This window comes from Manis pentadactyla, chromosome 12 (assembly GCF_030020395.1).
Source record: "Manis pentadactyla isolate mManPen7 chromosome 12, mManPen7.hap1, whole genome shotgun sequence".
In the NCBI taxonomy this organism is placed as follows: domain Eukaryota; kingdom Metazoa; phylum Chordata; class Mammalia; order Pholidota; family Manidae; genus Manis; species Manis pentadactyla.
Genome location: NC_080030.1, coordinates 4,072,649 through 4,089,257, shown reverse-complemented (window position 1 = coordinate 4,089,257; position 16,609 = coordinate 4,072,649). Strand labels below are relative to the sequence as shown.

General features: G+C 46.1%; 1 protein-coding gene across 3 annotated transcripts in view; it reads left to right on the top strand.

The window, feature by feature from the left end:
* Nucleotides 1-16,609, top strand: part of LOC118915256 (putative adhesion G protein-coupled receptor E4P) — a 28,130-nt gene that overhangs the window by 3,606 nt on the left and 7,915 nt on the right. For 2 of the 3 annotated variants that reach the window (XM_036890833.2, XM_057489725.1), the window contains exons 2-12: nucleotides 741-830; nucleotides 4,804-4,854; nucleotides 6,534-6,659; nucleotides 7,705-7,857; nucleotides 9,715-9,755; nucleotides 10,348-10,480; nucleotides 11,002-11,109; nucleotides 12,274-12,458; nucleotides 13,005-13,172; nucleotides 14,161-14,355; nucleotides 15,755-15,990. In XM_036890833.2, the coding sequence (XP_036746728.2) occupies nucleotides 800-830; nucleotides 4,804-4,854; nucleotides 6,534-6,659; nucleotides 7,705-7,857; nucleotides 9,715-9,755; nucleotides 10,348-10,480; nucleotides 11,002-11,109; nucleotides 12,274-12,458; nucleotides 13,005-13,172; nucleotides 14,161-14,355; nucleotides 15,755-15,990 (1,427 nt within the window). In that variant the 5' untranslated portion in view covers nucleotides 741-799. The remainder of the gene's footprint in view (nucleotides 1-740; nucleotides 831-4,803; nucleotides 4,855-6,533; nucleotides 6,660-7,704; nucleotides 7,858-9,714; nucleotides 9,756-10,347; nucleotides 10,481-11,001; nucleotides 11,110-12,273; nucleotides 12,459-13,004; nucleotides 13,173-14,160; nucleotides 14,356-15,754; nucleotides 15,991-16,609) is intronic. The other variant, XM_057489724.1, reaches the window with a different exon arrangement.

The following is a 16,609-nucleotide window of genomic DNA, read 5'->3' as shown; positions in this document are numbered from 1 at the left end:
GAATAGGAATGTGAAGCCAAAAAAGGGAACAGACGCTGTGAGATGGGAAGGTACTCAGGAAGAGACCAGGTTTAAGTCCTGGAAGATTCCTGCACGGACAGAATTTGATTTTCAGTCATGGGTATTGACTATGCAGAGGTTGCAAAGCCCACGGGCTCTGCATTTAGGGAAAAAGTGATTTGAATGATTTTAGGCAGAACCTGTGGTCTTCCGACCCTCTCAGTTCTCACTGACCCCTCCCCAGGTGGCCTCCCTTATTATACTACAAGTTTAACACCTTGAAGGCTTTGGGATTTAAGATCTCAGTTGGGAGTTATACATGGACTTTGGACTCAGCCTGACTTCATCCAAGTCTTAGCATTTCACTTTGATGCAAACTGATAGAATCTTTTTGAGTCACAATCTAGGTCATCCAAGCATTTTTTTTACCCCTTAAATTTTTTTTTTTTTTTGATGAAGAAACTGGATCATTTGTCCCATGGGGTTTCTTACTGATTGCAGTAGGCCAGCAGAATATTCCTGATACATCCCGAGTATTCTGAAATCCTCTTTTGATCCCCATGTGCTGGGTTGTACGCTTGTTTCCTAGAAGCTCCTCGGTTATGGTCAGCCTGGCAGGATCCTTTCTTTGAGAGAATTTCCCAGATGGGTCAAACGATGGGCTAAAATGAAATGGCCCACCTGGCCTCTGAAGTCTGTGACCATTGGAAATTGACTTCCACGGGGCTTATTCATTCCAGGAACCCTTGCTGCATCCCACGTGAGAGTCCTCGGATTGCTGCGGCTGCAACTCAGTGCTATGGGAAGCAGGTGCCTTCCCCTGCTCTCAGGTGCGTGGAACAAAGAATTCCTCTCCCACCCCACCCCCATGTCCCCAGGATCCTAGCTTTGGGTGCTCCGCCCAACCCAGTTTGGCCCTGTCTCCAGAAATCACTGTGTGCACCCGTCCTGTTAGAAACTCATACTGAGTCGCTTGGTTGTTTGCCCCAAAGCAGAACTGAAACACACTTGGGTGTGAGTTGTTTATTTGGGAGGGCATGCCGGGCAGCACAGGGGAGGGATGGGGGATGTCGGGGAGGGAAGGGAGAGGGGCGAAGGAAAGGTGTGCTAATGGGGGCTGCCGCTGTGGGCGACGGGCCCTCATTCCTGCTGGCCACTGCCCAGGAGGCAGTAACTAATGCGTCTTCAAAGGGCACAGACACTGGGCTGTTTTCCTGAGTCCTCATTTCTTACTGCTTGACGGCTGCTCCGGGTGTCATTCCTGAACATTTCCGGCTTGTCCCCCATGGGCTGCAGAAAAGTGCCCTCTTACAGAATGATACAGTAGGTCATCTGCTTGCGTAGGAACTCTGTCTGGGGTAGTAAGTCTGGGGACTTTAAGCATCTGCTACACTGATCGCTCTCCAACAGGGTCTGTAGCTTTGATTGTTACAATGACTGGCATCCACCCACCCCCTGCAGCTCTGGGCTTTGGAATCTTCAAGGAAATTTTACAAATACCACAGGAAGAGTGGAATACACTTTCAGGCTAGTAGTGTTGCCGGGCAGCTGCGTCTGGGGAGGTCTCTCCCTGCGTGCTAGGTGGAGCACTAGGAGAAGCCCCAACCTGGGCTGGGGAGGGTTCTGGACTCTGAATGAGAAGGAATTCTCGAGCAGGTCTGACAGAGTGTAGGTAAGGAAGACAGTCATTACAGTGAGAGCGGCGGGGAGTGGCAGCTGCCTTGCAGGCAGCACAGATCAAGGAAGAGCAGAGAAAGGAAGAGGAAGCTCATTGAACTCCTGCTTGGCATGGGGCAAATCCCTTGCCAACTCCCAAAGCCAGGGTCACCTGGTGTCCAGTGTCCACTTGGATCTGCACTGTGTGGGTACTAAGCCCCTAACACCCCAGGATCTGGGGGAGCCGCAGAGCATGGGATGGAGTGTGAGATGATGTTGTAAGAACTTCCCAAGGGCAAAGAAAGGTTTTCAGGCAGGCTACTCAAGAGCATGGTTGTACAGCCACAGTCCTGTCTGGGTCACCCAGGCGACGGGAACTTGCAAACCCATTCTCAGAGCTCTCAGTAGCTCCTCCCTGCTTATCTGGAGTAGAACAGAGACAGAGTGAAGACTTGTGCTTAAGTTGGAAAGTAGAATGAAATAGCAAAACGACAGACACCTCTGGAAGAGCCCAGAGACAAAACACAATAAATTGAACAATGAGAAGGCTTTATTTAAAAAGTACACACTCGAAGAAAGGGGAGTGCGGGCAACCTCAGAGAGGAGGTGCACTTAAAAGACTGGGGATTCTTTTTTTTTTTAAGGATTTTCAGGAATGGGATAAACGTCCAGGGGGAGGGGGTGTATGTTTGTCATGCGGTCTCAGGATGTCTACCTCCAGTGAGAGACATTATGGCTTCTCCATAATCAGTCCTTCAGATAATTCTGTAAGTAAACTTAACACAAGGAATTTATTGATCCGATTCCTCTCCAAGATAGTGGTTTCCTTCAAGCACTGGGAACATATCAGTTAAGACTGCCTGCCTTGCTTTAAGAAAGGTTGCTGGCTGATTACCAAGAAATATGTTAGGAATCTTACTTTTCAACTCTGCTTTTTAAAATAGAATCTTTAGCCTTAAGATTGTTGTTCTTACTATGCTATGTCTATCTTGGCTTTTTCGGAAAATGAATCATGATGCTTGTCCCATGTCTCAGCCCTACTTCGGTAGGTCTGTTAGGAAATCTTATAAGTGTGCTGATGTAGAGGCTGCCGTGGTCCTTATGTGAGCCAATGAGCATCTCTGTGCTCCAAAAAAATCCATTTATAGACATAGAAATGTGAAATTTCAGATAAATTTCACATGCTGAATCCAGAAAATTCAGATAACTTTTTTTTGAGCATTTAAAAACTGTAAAAACCTTCTTCACTCAGGGGCTGTATAAAAACAGCCAGCGGTCTGCATTTGACTCGAGGACCACAGTCTGCTGAAATTCTTTCCATAGCAATCAAGTTTTTTTGGGGGAGAAAAGCATTCACAGGGGACATGCTGATGTTTTTTGACTTACAGACATGGCCATGTCATGTGACTCAGCCTAATATTATGAACCCTTAAATCTAATGGTTTTGTCAGTGCCCATGATATGGAGCCCAATAAATATTATAGGGGAAGTAGAAAGAGCAGGTATTGATATTATCTTAAGGACTTGTCCTATGATGATCTCAATGGTTTCTGCAATTCTGAATTCATCCCCAACTTTAATGCCAAGCCTCTGTGTAATAATGTGGTGGACTATTTTAGATAATCGTCACAGTGAATCATCCTTAATACACCTTTTCCACTCAGAATTTGCCACAGTCTGGGACTCCCCAGATTCTTACGGTCTGAGCTATTCGCACCTCCTCTTACTCCAGAGGAAGTGTTGGTGATTAAGTGGTTAGACCTGGTTGCCCAGCAGTAGCCACCAGCCACGTGTAGCTACTGAGCTGTGGAAGTGAGGCCAGCCTCAATGGAGATGCACCGTCCGTGCAAAAAGCATCCTGCGTCTCAAAGATTGAATATATCCAGAAAGCCATGTGGTATATTCTGTGAATAATTTGTTTTACATTAATTGTGTATTGAAATGGTGACCTCTTGGCAATGTCAGGGTAAATACCTTAATGAAATTAATTTCACCTATTTCTCTTTGCCCTTTAAAAATGCAGCTACCAGGGAGTTTTAAAGGACCTGCTTGGCCCACGTTTTATTTTTATCCAAGAGTGTGGGCTTGGTGATCTGGCCTGTTGGACATGGGAATGAGGTTCCCAGCTTGGTCCTTCAGGACTAGACCTGGATAAAAAGCTTCACGAGCTGCTGGACTTTCAGAAATTGGGACATAGGGCTTGTGATGTTGTTTTATAATAAGAAATAAATATTTGGTCCTTGCCCCTGTTCCTAGCACAGAGCTCCTCAAACCATTGGAATTTCCTGCAATGAGAACATAGAGGTGTCTTTCGTTCTGTTGATTAGATGACTTTATGAACTTACTGAGGGGTTGGGGGCTGGTGGCCCAGGGAACCGACCTGGTGACCGGAGGGCATAGGGGCTGGAGACTGAACCAATCGCCAGGGGCCAGTGGTTTATTGTCAAGCCTGTGTAATGAGGTCTCCTTAAAATCCAAACGGACAGGACTGGAGAGCTTCCAGGCTGGTGGAGATCTGGGGAGGGTGGTTCCCTTGGAGGACACGGAAGCTCCGGCCCCTGCCCCATGCCCGGCCCTGTGCGCCTCTTCCATCGGGCTGTTCCTATTATATCTATCACAATAAGCCAGTGATCTAGTGAGTAACCCTTTTCTCCAAGTTCCATGAGCTGCACTAGCAAATTAATCAAATTCTAGGACAAGGTCTTGGGAACCTCTGATCTATGACTGGTTGGCCAGAAGCCCAGGTGACATCCTGGACTCGTGATTGGCATTTGAAGTGGGGCAGTCTGGTAGGACCGAGCCCTGAACCCGTGGGATCTGACGCCCTCTCTGGGTGGATAGTGCCAGAACTGAGCCGTCCGGGCTGGTGTCCGAGAACTGCTTGCTGGCGTGGGCCCCTCCCCCATCCTCTCCCAACGTGCCTCGGGACTGGGGCCAGAACCGTTTATGGCTGTGATCAGTTGTATGACTCATGCTCAGGTAGCGGTGGGATTGCCCTGTGACCCTCAGCTTGAGAGCCTGCCTGGAAGAATCCACAGTGAAACAGCACACGTGTGACTGGACAGTGAGAGACACGCCCCTAACTCAGGCTCAGCCAGGCAGTGCCTGCCGCATCCCCCCTCTGAACTGCCCCCTCTGCCTTTCTAGGGCTCAGTGTCCTGCTGGTTCTGTCAGGATCGGATGCACAGAATTCCAGAGGTGAGTCTACTTGTCGCCAAAGACCAGGGAGAAGGAAACTGGGGTCTGCAGTCTGCCTGCAGCAGAGAGAAGGGGCTCCCAAGGGCTGTCCCCCTTTTCCATCATTACCTCCATTTCTTCAGCTGCAGCATGGCCCCAGCCTCCATGCTAAGCAAATTGCGTGTGCCATCTCACTCAGTCCTCGTGGCATTGCTGCAGAGAAGGTCCTGGCATGGTCCCCATTTGACCAGTTGCCTCAAGAGAAGGAGCTGGCTCAAGGCCACATGGCTGGTGGACATGGGACTCAGCCCTTTCTTTCCTGAAGCCTAGTGTCCCAAGTCATGCCAAGAGATACTTCCTTGACCCCATGTCTTGGATCACCCCAGAAGCAGACCCTGAGATGAGGACTTGAGAACAAGTCATTTATCTGGGTGGTAATGCCCAGAAATGCCAGCTGGAAGTGGAAATCGCCTGGGAAGTGAGGAGCCAAAACACAGGCCCATTGGCCAGCGAGTTACATGTAGGCAGCAGGAGCTTGGCCGTAGTAAGGAGCAGGCAGCTAGAGTTATTCACCCCCAGTGGGTAAGGAGGCTGTTTTCCTATTTATTTATTTATTTTCCAACTATGGTGAAATGTGTGTAACATAAAATGTACCATCTTAACCATTTTTCAATGTACAGTTTAGCAGCATTAAGTACATGGACATTGTTGTGCCACTATCACCATCATCCACCCACAGACATTTTTCCTCTTGCAAAACTGAAACTTTGTCCCCATGAAATAGTAATTTCCCCATTTCCCCTCTCACCAGCCCTGGGTTGCCACCATTCTACTTTTTGTCTATATGGCTGTGACTTGTCTAGGGACCTCGTAGGAGTGAGATCAGGCAGTAGTTGTCCTTACGCGACTGGCTAATTTACTTATCATAATACCTTCAAAGTTCATCCACATTGTAGCATGTGTCGGAAAGTCCTTCCTTTTTAAGGCTGAATAATATTCCATAGTGTGGATGGACCCCATTTCCTTTATCCATTCATCCATTGATGGACATTTGGTTTGCTTCCATGTTTTGGAAACCGTGAATAATGCTGCTATGAACGTGGATGTGCAAATATCTATTCAAGACCCTGCCTTCAATTCTTTGGGATATATACCTAGTTGTGGAGTTGCTGGATTGTGTATTAATTCTAATTAAGGATTATTTGTTAGGAACTGCCACACTGTTTTCCACAACAGCTGCACCATTTTACATTCCTTCCAGCAGTGCACAGTGGTTATTGCAATCTCACCACATCTTACCAACACATGTTATTCTCTGTTTATTTTTGATAATAAGGAGGCTGTTTTTTTTTTAACATACTGACACAGGTAAGTCATTGTGTCATTGTGTGCTCTGCCAGTAATGTGTGATGGGGTGAGCAAAGAGGACTCTGGTGGCCAGAGAAAGCCCTCAGGTAAAGAAACACAGGTGTGACAGTTGGAAGTTCTGCTGCCAGGCAAAAGTGGTGTTGGTGGCAGAAGTGGGATATGGACAGGGCACTGTGAGCATCTGTGTTTAGCGATGGGATGAGCACAAAAAAAGCTGTTGACAGAGCTATTCCCAAAAGGACATCCTTCTGACAGTATCTGGTACACTGTAGATGTTCAATGGCTGTTTCTTGATTGAATAAGTAAATGAATAAAAGGTCCTGTGTTCCCAGGAGCTTTCTGTTCTCGGTGCCCCAAAAATGCCAAGTGCTCTAACAGCACCCACTGCACCTGTAAAGATGGATTTCAGTCCCTGTCTAAGAGGAGGTACTTCACCGAGCCTTCTGAGAGATGTGAAGGTAAAGATGCCATCCATACTTACCCTGGAGTTTGGAGGGGGCTGGGGGCATCCTTCCATGCCCCACAACTGTGGTGTAATGGGATGCTAGTGCTGCAAAGAGGCACTACATTATGAACTAGGAATCCCCAGCTGTCTCAGTGCCCTTCGTGAAGTCCCTGCCCCTGTGCCCTACCCTGCACCTGCTTCTGATGCTGGTTTGATGATTCTTGGTTTTTCTCAAGAAGAGAGAGTTCCCAGGACTCTGGGCCCTTGAAGTTTCAAGTACTGGAGTTTTTTGTTTGTTTGTCTAAAAATTCTGCAAGGGTAGGGACCAATCTGTGTCATTCATTGCTGTATAACTAGGGCAAAGAATGTCACATGACAGATGCCAAGGGAAAATGTGTTGGCCAAGAGAACATATCAGTAAATTAATATTTTGGCACTCAATATCTCCCATGATCTGGCCCCAGCTTAGTTTTCTAGTTTCGCTTTTCACCACTCCCATCTGCTCCAGCCAAAATCCTTTCTCATTTCCAGAAATTCTAAAGGTCACTTTGAATACTAGGGGAAATACCACCCCTGAATATCTGTTTGGTGGAAATGGAGACCTCTCTGATGGAGTTATAGTGTAAATTCAGAAGGGGAAGCAGAAATCCTTAGGATTTTCATTTTATTTTTTAAATTTAACTTGATGTTTAATTTATTTATTGCATTTTACTGTATTTTTTAAATTAATTTTAAATTCAATTTTATTTATTATTTTAGATTTAATTTCTAGAATGTATTATTTTTTTAATCAAAAATTATTTTTATATTTTTATTTTTTTCATTTTCTTTTATTTTTTTAAACTTAAAATACTTGTCGATTTTTAAAATTAGGATCGTACTGAATTTATAAATTAACTTCAGAATGATTGTCTTTATAATATTGAACCATCTTCTCCAAAAGCAGAGATGTTCTGGGTACACTTATGATTGACATTCGGTAGTAGAGCTTCCGCAGGCAAGGGGGAAATGGTACAGTTCTATGAAAATGAAAAATGCTATTTTCTCCTGATTCACAGATATTGATGAATGTGAGGCCGGGTTCTCAAAGTGCAAGAAGGTATCATACTGTGTAAATGAGATTGGAAGTTACTACTGCAGTTGTGTCCCACATCTTTATTTCTTAAACTGGGTGGCTGGTTTCATTAAATTGAACCATCCAGCGTGTTATGGTAAGAACCCCCAAGTACACCATGGAAAAGGAGGGGAGGGGGCAGGAATCTGAGATTTCCACCCATTTCAGGCCAGGGTAACCGAGCAGACATCTTTCCTGGCCCTTGTCCTTCATCCCAGTCTTTTTTGGAGGTCATTTCCTAGGACATGTCACTCAAGCCCAGGCATCAATCACCATCTGTATGCAGCTGTCTTCCAAGTTAGTATCTCCTGGCTGGGTCTTTCTCCTGGTCTCCCAAAATGACATATCTAACTTTCTACTTGTTTCTCTCTCAGCAACTGTTAATTCTATTTCTATGTCTGTTTATCTGTCTGATGCTAACCCTCCATGAGTTAGTACTGACGCCTCCAAACCCAATCCAATGCTGTGGCTCGTTCTAGCCTTCCTTCTGATGTGTAGCTGCTCTCTCCAATGCTAAGAAACCTGGATCTCCCAGCTGCAACACATTTCCTTATTTGCTCATTCCTCATATAATTCCATGTTGGGGGTTAGATTGGATTTAATTTCTGGCTCTACCACTTACCAGCTGACTTTGTGTAAAGACCTGACTTCCATCAGCCTCATCGCTAAGTGGGAATAAAGTAGCATCTACTGTGTAAGTCACGTGTTGCCGCGTAACAAATGACCCCGACGTTTGTGGCTTAAAACAACACTTGTTGATTGTCTGTAGGCCAGGCATCTAGGCCTGGCTTACCTGGGTCCTCTGCTTCAGGGTTTCTCACAGCTACAAAGTGTCCACCAAGGATGCAGCTTCATCTGAAGGCTCATGTTTGGAAACAAAGACTTTGCAGATATAATCAAATCAAGGTGATGTCATATGGGATTAGGATGGGCTCTAAATCCAATATGACTGGTGTCCTTACAAGAAGAAGGAGATTTGGACATAGAGGCACACACACATACACACACACACACACACACACACACACACACACACACACAGAGGGGAGTGTGCAAACAGGTGCAGAAGTTGGAGAAATGCCACAAGGCAAGGGACGTCAAAGATTACTTACTGGCAACCACCAAAAGCTGGGAGAGGTGAAAAAGGACCTTTCCTAGAGCCTTCAGAGGGACTAAGGTCCTGCTATAGCTTCATTTTGGATGTTTCACCTCCAGAAGTGTGAAGAGAACATATTTCTGTTCTTTTAAGCCACCCAGTTCATGGTACTTTGTTACGGCAGCCCTGGGAGACTAAATAAATCCCCCATGCCTTCTATGATTATTATTGCTTGTGAAATGAGGGCAACAAGGATGGCTTAATAAGTGTTAGCTATTATGTTACATAGCCTTGTTCTAGAAACTTCTGTGTTTCTTTGACTGTGATAGTGTGTATAAGGGGGCCTTATCTACTGTACCCTGAACACAAAATACAGTTATTATTGCTGTTTCTATATGATTAACTCTGCTGACACCCATTCCTTCGGGAAGCCTCCTCTGCACCCTCAAAGTTCTGGGAACCACTGTGTATACTCCCAAGTCATCTTATCCTATGTATTAAGAAGGTGTTAGACCCTTACAATCAATTATTTATTTGTCATTATTTGCTTAGTGACTTCCCCGCCAGACTGCAAACTCTACAGACTCTTTATCAACCCTGTAAGATTTAGCATCTGGCCTGGCTTTCAGTAGGTGCTCAATAATTACTGCTGGCTGAATCATTGAACTGGTGACCTCATCTTAATTCCCCTTAAAAAGTTGACTATAGAAGCCATTCGGGCCTTTTTGGAGGGGAGTTAGGATAGGATGTGGAAGCAGCAAAGGGGAAAGACCCAACCTGGGGGGCAGTGGAGGAAGGGGTGTGAGCCAGGGTGTGTCAGCTCCCATATTCAACTTACCGGCTGCCTTTCTTTCCTAGAGGACACTGGTGAGAAGCCCCAGTCACCAACATTCACCTGGGTGAGTAAGGGGGCCCTGGGTTTGGGAAGCAGCCAGTCAGTCTTACCATGTCACGCTCCTTCTCAAATACGGCCAGGGCTCCCTGTGACCTTGAGGATTCAGTCGCTCTCGCCCAGGAGTGATTATGTCCTCTGTCCCAGGAGACATCTGGCAATGTCTGGGGACAATTTCGGTTGTGACAAAACTCGGGTGCTACTGGCAAGGTAGAGAGTAGGGGTGCTGCTAAGTCGATTGACAACCCTGGGGAAGGTTTCCATGTCTGTACGGTCACTCACAGACGTGCATCAAGCATCTAGAGCCTGGGTCCACCCTCACCACCTCCTATTCCTCCTTAGGCTCTCCTTTGTAGGTGCCAGATATCTCATCCTTTAAGCTTTCTTGTTCTCGTAAAAGCAATGGGGCTGACAAGACACGCTCTCCATGGGGCTGAGTGTGATAAAGAGGCTGCACATATCGGGTTGATAGCACAGAGCTTAGGAGCATCTCTGTAAATAGCATTGCCTTCCGGGCTCATCCGACCGCCCTTGGGTACATTCCTGCTTTCCTTAAGGTACAGTAAGAGTCTACCTAATTCACTTTATTTCTTTCAAAGGTAACTCTGGGGAACGGAAGCAAGAAGGACATTGCGAGAGAGGCTACCCAGCTATTGCAAAGAATAGAATGGGCCGTATGGAACGAGAGTTTTGCCTCTCCGGGAAAGCGTGAAAAATCTGACTTTGATATTGGTAAGAAACCCTGAGCATTTTCCTTATCACCAAAACATGTTATGAGGGTGATATTTTGCCAGACCTTCTGTGGAGAAGGTATGGAGAAAATTCACTCAGAATTCTTCCCGAATGCAGAAGATCTGCTCCTGGGTGACTATTTCCTTGGAAAACTTTAAATGCTTAGCCTCTCTTACATAAAAAAGTAAGTTCCCCTTCACCGCATACTCCAATAGACATTACTTAAAAATGTTTTGCCCCTTAAATATTCTGTAATAAAGGCTGAGGTTGCCCCTAGTTTCAGCTCTGGGAAGCACAGCCACCTCCTCTCGCCCTTGGAGTTGCGTGGCCAGGGTTACTTATGCCATTTTAACCATTTCCTTCCCATCAACCAGAGGTGTAGAGAGGAGAGCCATCTGGTCTACCTGGCGTGTAGACCATGAGATCACCAGTAGGGGGTCTTTCAAAGAAGGGAGTTCTTTAACAAGGTTCTTGGGCATGAGAAGTGGGCGAAGCAGGACTCACTTCCTTAATGTTTCCAGTCTATGAAACCAAGAGGTGCGATGAGATGAGTGAAAAGATTATTCTGGAAGCTGGAAACAACACCATGGATATCAACTGTACTGATGCTTTCAAGGGATCCGCAAGAGGTACTGGGTCTAAAATGGGGTCTCTTGACTCCAAATTCTAGACACCATTGTCTTATTTCCAGGTGATGGGCAAGGGGTGGGGACTCACAGAGTTTTTTTTTTTAATTGAAGGATAGTTGACACACAATATTATATTAGTTTTAGGTGTACAACATAGTGATTCGGCAGTTATACCCATTACGAATGCTCACCATAAATGCAGTTACCAGCTGCAACTGTGCAGACATTACAATGTTATTGACTATATCCCCTAGGCTGTACTTTTCATTCCCATGATTTGTGAAGGTGGGAAGGCTCTACGTGGCGGAATGAAAAGATCTGCCTTGATCACTAAGCAGGCAATTTGGAGGACATACTTTGTGTGTACTTTGTGACACTTACTGAGGTTTGAACAGTGACTCCTTGATATGCTCCCTTAAGAGGGACAGGTGGATGCATGTCCTCTTTCCATGCAATTGTTTGAAAAGGTAACACCTTAAGGTGGCAGGAAGTTGTTGCCTCAGACACTCTTTCCCTTGTGTGCATTGAATGATTCCTTTATTGAAGCTAGTCATCCTTTCTTCCTCTATTCTGCATTTTGATAGATGTTTTCTGTAAAAGGAGCAGACAGCAAATATTTCAGTTTCTTGGTCCAGATGATCTTAGTTATAACTACTCAAGTCTGACATCTTGGTGGGAAAGCAGACATAGATGACATGTAAATGAAGGGGCATGACTGTGTGCCAATAAAACTTTATTTACAAAAACAGATGGTAGGCTAGATTTGACCCTCAAGCTATAGTTTGCCTGTGTCTTGAGTGGCAGACAGAGCATGGGAATGTGTGGCCCCCTCATCCCTAGTGGGGCCCACCTGCCCTTCTGAGGACAAACATCTTGCCTCATGACTCTGATTTTGATGAAGGGCTCATATATGTTTTTGTAACACATCAATAAGGTATTTTGCATATATATCCCTTAGAACGTGTGATGCATCATAACGTGTGTTACATATACAAAATGCTGCACCCTAAGCCACATGTAATGCATTGAATGGGTGAGGCAAGGATTTCCAAGGACGGTTTTGACTACGTACATAATGTTTGCCTTATGGCCTCACGCAAGACACTAGTGTACCGAGTCCCCAACCTCGGCACCCTCTGAAATGACTCTCTTCTGTTTTCCCAGCTGGGCATGCAGCCACCCTTATCACACACAGATCTCTTGGCAATGTCCTGAATGGATCTTTTTTTAGTGGTAGAAGAGGGACACAGCAAGTAAAACTGAATTCTCATGTCGTGAGTGGCACCATTGGTGTGAAGGGAAAGGTGTATCTGTCCAAACCTGTGCTCCTGACCTTCCAACATACTCAGGTGAGCAAATTCCAGGGCTGGGTCTGTGGATTACCGTCGAGGGGCGTGTGATCGGCATCCTGGCAGAAAACCAAATCCAACTCTGATCGGGCAGCGTTGGGAGACCCAAGAAATGTTGGGGTGCCCAGATACTTCCAACCTGGGGAGCTGTTATCCCATCTAAGCCTAAAAGGGCCAGGGAGGGACATGCATTGTTGAGAGCAGTGAAGGGCTGGAGGCTGGAGGGGGGAGATAGTGTGGAGCAGAAAAGGAGTTTGGAAGTCCAGTGACTTCTCAGCACTTCCTCCTGTAGGTTCTGCCTATGACGAGGACTCTGAGGAAAACGGTTCATCAGGGCCAATATCCGGGGCTCTGAGATGAGCAGAGATGTGCAGAATAGACGCAGAACAGACCCCACTGCAGCTGTGGCGGTGTGCAACTCGTTCCCACCACAAATAGAATGGGATTTTCCCCAATCCAGTGTCCAACCCAGTGCGTCCATGACTAACCCATAACGCTGAAATAATAAAACCAGAGAGATATCCTTCCACGCTATTCTCTTTCCAGCCTGGTGGTGGGAGAACAAAACATATCTGCGTCCACTGGGAAGGAACGGAGAAGGGAGACGGCTGGTCGACGGAGGGCTGCTCTCACGTCGGCAGCGACAGTTCTTATACCAGATGTAAATGCTCCCACCTCTCCAGCTTTGCTGTCCTCCTGGCTGTTTCTCCCAAGGTACCAAGATGCATGGTCCCCTCCTGTGAATCTGATTGTGTCCTGAAAGCTGTGGGATCATCCACTCCACCCCATAGAAAGCGACTCTTCTAAGAAATGAAACACTAGTAACTTACTGGAGACGTCATTCCAGGACGCACCAGTAGGGGCCTGGAGGCGTGAACTGGGAAAAGGACGGAAGCTTATGCAGAGGGCATTATCAAACCAGTTGCCGCTGTGGGTGACCGGAGCTTAATTCCCCTCTGGAAGACTCTCGTAGTCTATGTTAAAGATACACCTGAGTCACCCCGATGAGCAGCAGGAGAGCTGGGATATTTATACACCACTGCCCTTCAGTTGCTGGTTGAAAGCTGCATCCAGGGGGCATCCCTTCTCTGACCCATCCACGGGCATGGGCGGAGTAAACTCAAGCTGGCAGAGAAAGCCCGCAGACGGTGGGAAGCTGGGTTGTCAGCCACCCTCTCCCCCCCAGTGCAAAGGTCCAGAGTGATCTGGGATCAAAAACACCAGTTACTCCGCAAGGAAGAATGGTGACCACACCTTCCTGGCCAGACCAGAAGGAATGCATCGAGTTCAGATGTGCTATAGGCATAAAATATGCACTGGATTAAAAAATATGTATCAAATATCTCATTAATCATTGTTTTACATTGATTGTAATTTGAACCGATTATGTTTTTGTTATTATATTGATTGTATTATATTCAGCACATTGAACCGATAATAGTTTGTACATACACTATGAAATTAATTCGACCTGATTCTTTTTACATTTTAAAAAATATGGCTGTTAGGAAATTTTAGCTCACACACGGGGTGTTCAACAGCCCTGTGTGGTAAACGCTGCTTCTGCCCGCATTTTGGAGATGGAAGCTCCACGTTTCAGAGACGTGAAGGCACTTGTTTGAGAGGCTGAACTGGGAAGCCCACGCGATGCTCTCTCAGGAACAGAGCCGCACGGTGGGAACCATAATGGATTCCTCCTTAGGTGGATTCTGTCCTGACTGTCATCACCAACGTGGGACTGAGCCTCTCTCTGCTGTGCCTCCTCCTGGCGGCCCTCACCTTCCTCCTGTGCCGATCCATCCAGAACACCAGCACTACCCTCCACCTGCACCTCTCCATCTGCCTCTTCCTGGCCCACCTCCTCTTCCTCGTGGGGATGGATCAGACAGAGCCTGCGGTAGGTGACTTAACTTAATTACCTAATTTCCATAGCCGAGCCATCCTGTCTCCTCATGCATAACACTGAGCAAGACCCACACTTGGTGAGGGGCCAGTTAGCAAACGGAGAGTCGAACTGGTCCCGTTGGGTAGGGGAACAACAGCTGCTGTTATCAAGTAAACTCCTAAATATCTGTGGCTTAGCACAAGAATCGTTCATTTTCCCCTTATGTACCAGTAGAAGGTGAATCAGGATGATGGAGGCTCTTCTATCTCCCAGACCCTGCTTTCTAGGTCACCCCAGAGTCATTTCCACTTAAGCCAAGGGGAAAGAGAATAGAGCTCGGCACAGTCTCACGAAGGAGGTTTATATGTGCCTGTTAGCGGGTGGGCTTATCGTGTCTTCTCACATTCCTTTGGCTAGACATTACTCACATGATCACATGTCACTGCAAGGAGTATTGGGAAATGTAGTCTCTGGTTGGGAAATCACATCCTAGTGACAAATATATATTCTAAAATGGGACGGAGGGAGGCTTGAATTTGGGGGGATGGCAGCTTTGGCACTCTAACAGTGTTAGCTTTTATCTTCGTCGTGATCATCATCATTGTCATATCCAGGAAGCAAGGCTCCTTTTAACCCTAAAAAAATTATGATCTCACTATTATGAAAGCATTATTATTTTTTTCCCCTTGAGAGGCAGTATAGTTCTATGGTTAAGAGTAAGTATGTATGGTCCCCATTTTTATTTTTTACTAGATGTGTGATCTTGCATGAGACTTTAACTACTTTGGGCTTCAGTTTCCTCTTTTGAAAATGGGCAGAGGTTGGAAAACTACAGTGGTCAGGCTGCATCTAGCCCGCTGTTTTTGTAAATAAAATTTTTTGGAACCATGTCCCCCGATATCAGAGGGCTGGAGGAGGTGGCTGTCCCAGCTCAAACAGAGGAGCAAATTCTCCTTTCCTACACCTTTTTGTTCAATTCAGGGCCTGAATGGGTTGGGTGAGACCACCCTCATTGGTTAGCACAATTTCCTTCTCACAGTCTACTGATTCAAATGCTAATCTTTTCCAGAAACACTCAGAAATAATGCTTAACCGGTTTTCTGGGCATCCCTTAGCCCAGTCAAGTTAACACGTAAAATTAGCCGTCCCACCCACCCAAAGGGCAAGGGCAATGGATTTGAGAGCTGCACCCATGGTATTCATTCCCTGGGTATTGCTGGCGTGTCCATGCGTGGGCTGAGCAGACTCCGATGGCCAGTGAAAGCCCCCAGCAAATGTATTGCCCCCTGGCAAAATGTCACAGCTGTTGGAATTGAAATTCCAGGCCACCATCCGGGAAATGGAGCGCTGAGGATATAATCCAGAAGAGGCTCCACTGGCGACACGGTGCTGACTCCTCCCCTCCCCCCAGGTGTTGTGCGCCATCATCGCAGGGGCGCTGCACTACCTCTACCTGGCCGCCTTCACCTGGATGTTCCTGGAAGGGCTGCATCTCTTCCTCACTGTCCGGAATCTCAAGGTGGCCAACTACACCAGCGCAGGCAGATTCAAGAAGGCGTTCATGTACCCATTAGGCTATGGGATTCCAGCTCTGATCGTGTCTGTGTCTGCAATAATAGGACCCCAAAATTATGGAACATATACTCAGTAAGCATGACGGGTGCATTTGTGGTGGAAGAGGGGTCCGTGGCCAATCGGTGATCTGAAGTCAGAAAACATTTCCTAAAAACCCATTTTCCAATGGGTTCTTACAGTTGACTCATGAACAATGTGGGGGCAAGGGGGGCGCTGAGTCCCTAGGCAGTTGAAAATCTGCTATACCTTTCGACTCCCCAAAAACTAAACTGCTAAGAACCTGCTCATGACTGAAAGCCTCGCTGGTAACAAAAATAGTCAATTAACATGTATTTTGTATGTATATTTATTATATATTGTGTTCTTACATTGAAGTAAGCTAGAGAAAAGGAAATGTGTTTTCAAATTGTCACAGTCTCGAAAAATTTACTAATATATTTATTGAAAGATATCCAGGTATAAGTGGGTCCACACGGTTCAAAGCCATGTTGTTCAAGGGTCAACTATATACTTCAACCTAGTTCTTCTTTTAGCCTGAATTTTATTTTCTTCTACACATTTTCAGAGCAATGGTTCTCAGTATCTTTGGAGTATCTTTGGAGGTGGGTCCCTTTGAGAATTTTGTTGATTTTGAGAAATTAGGGTCTATTCCCCCAGATACGGAAGTACACATTCCAGACAGATGTACATA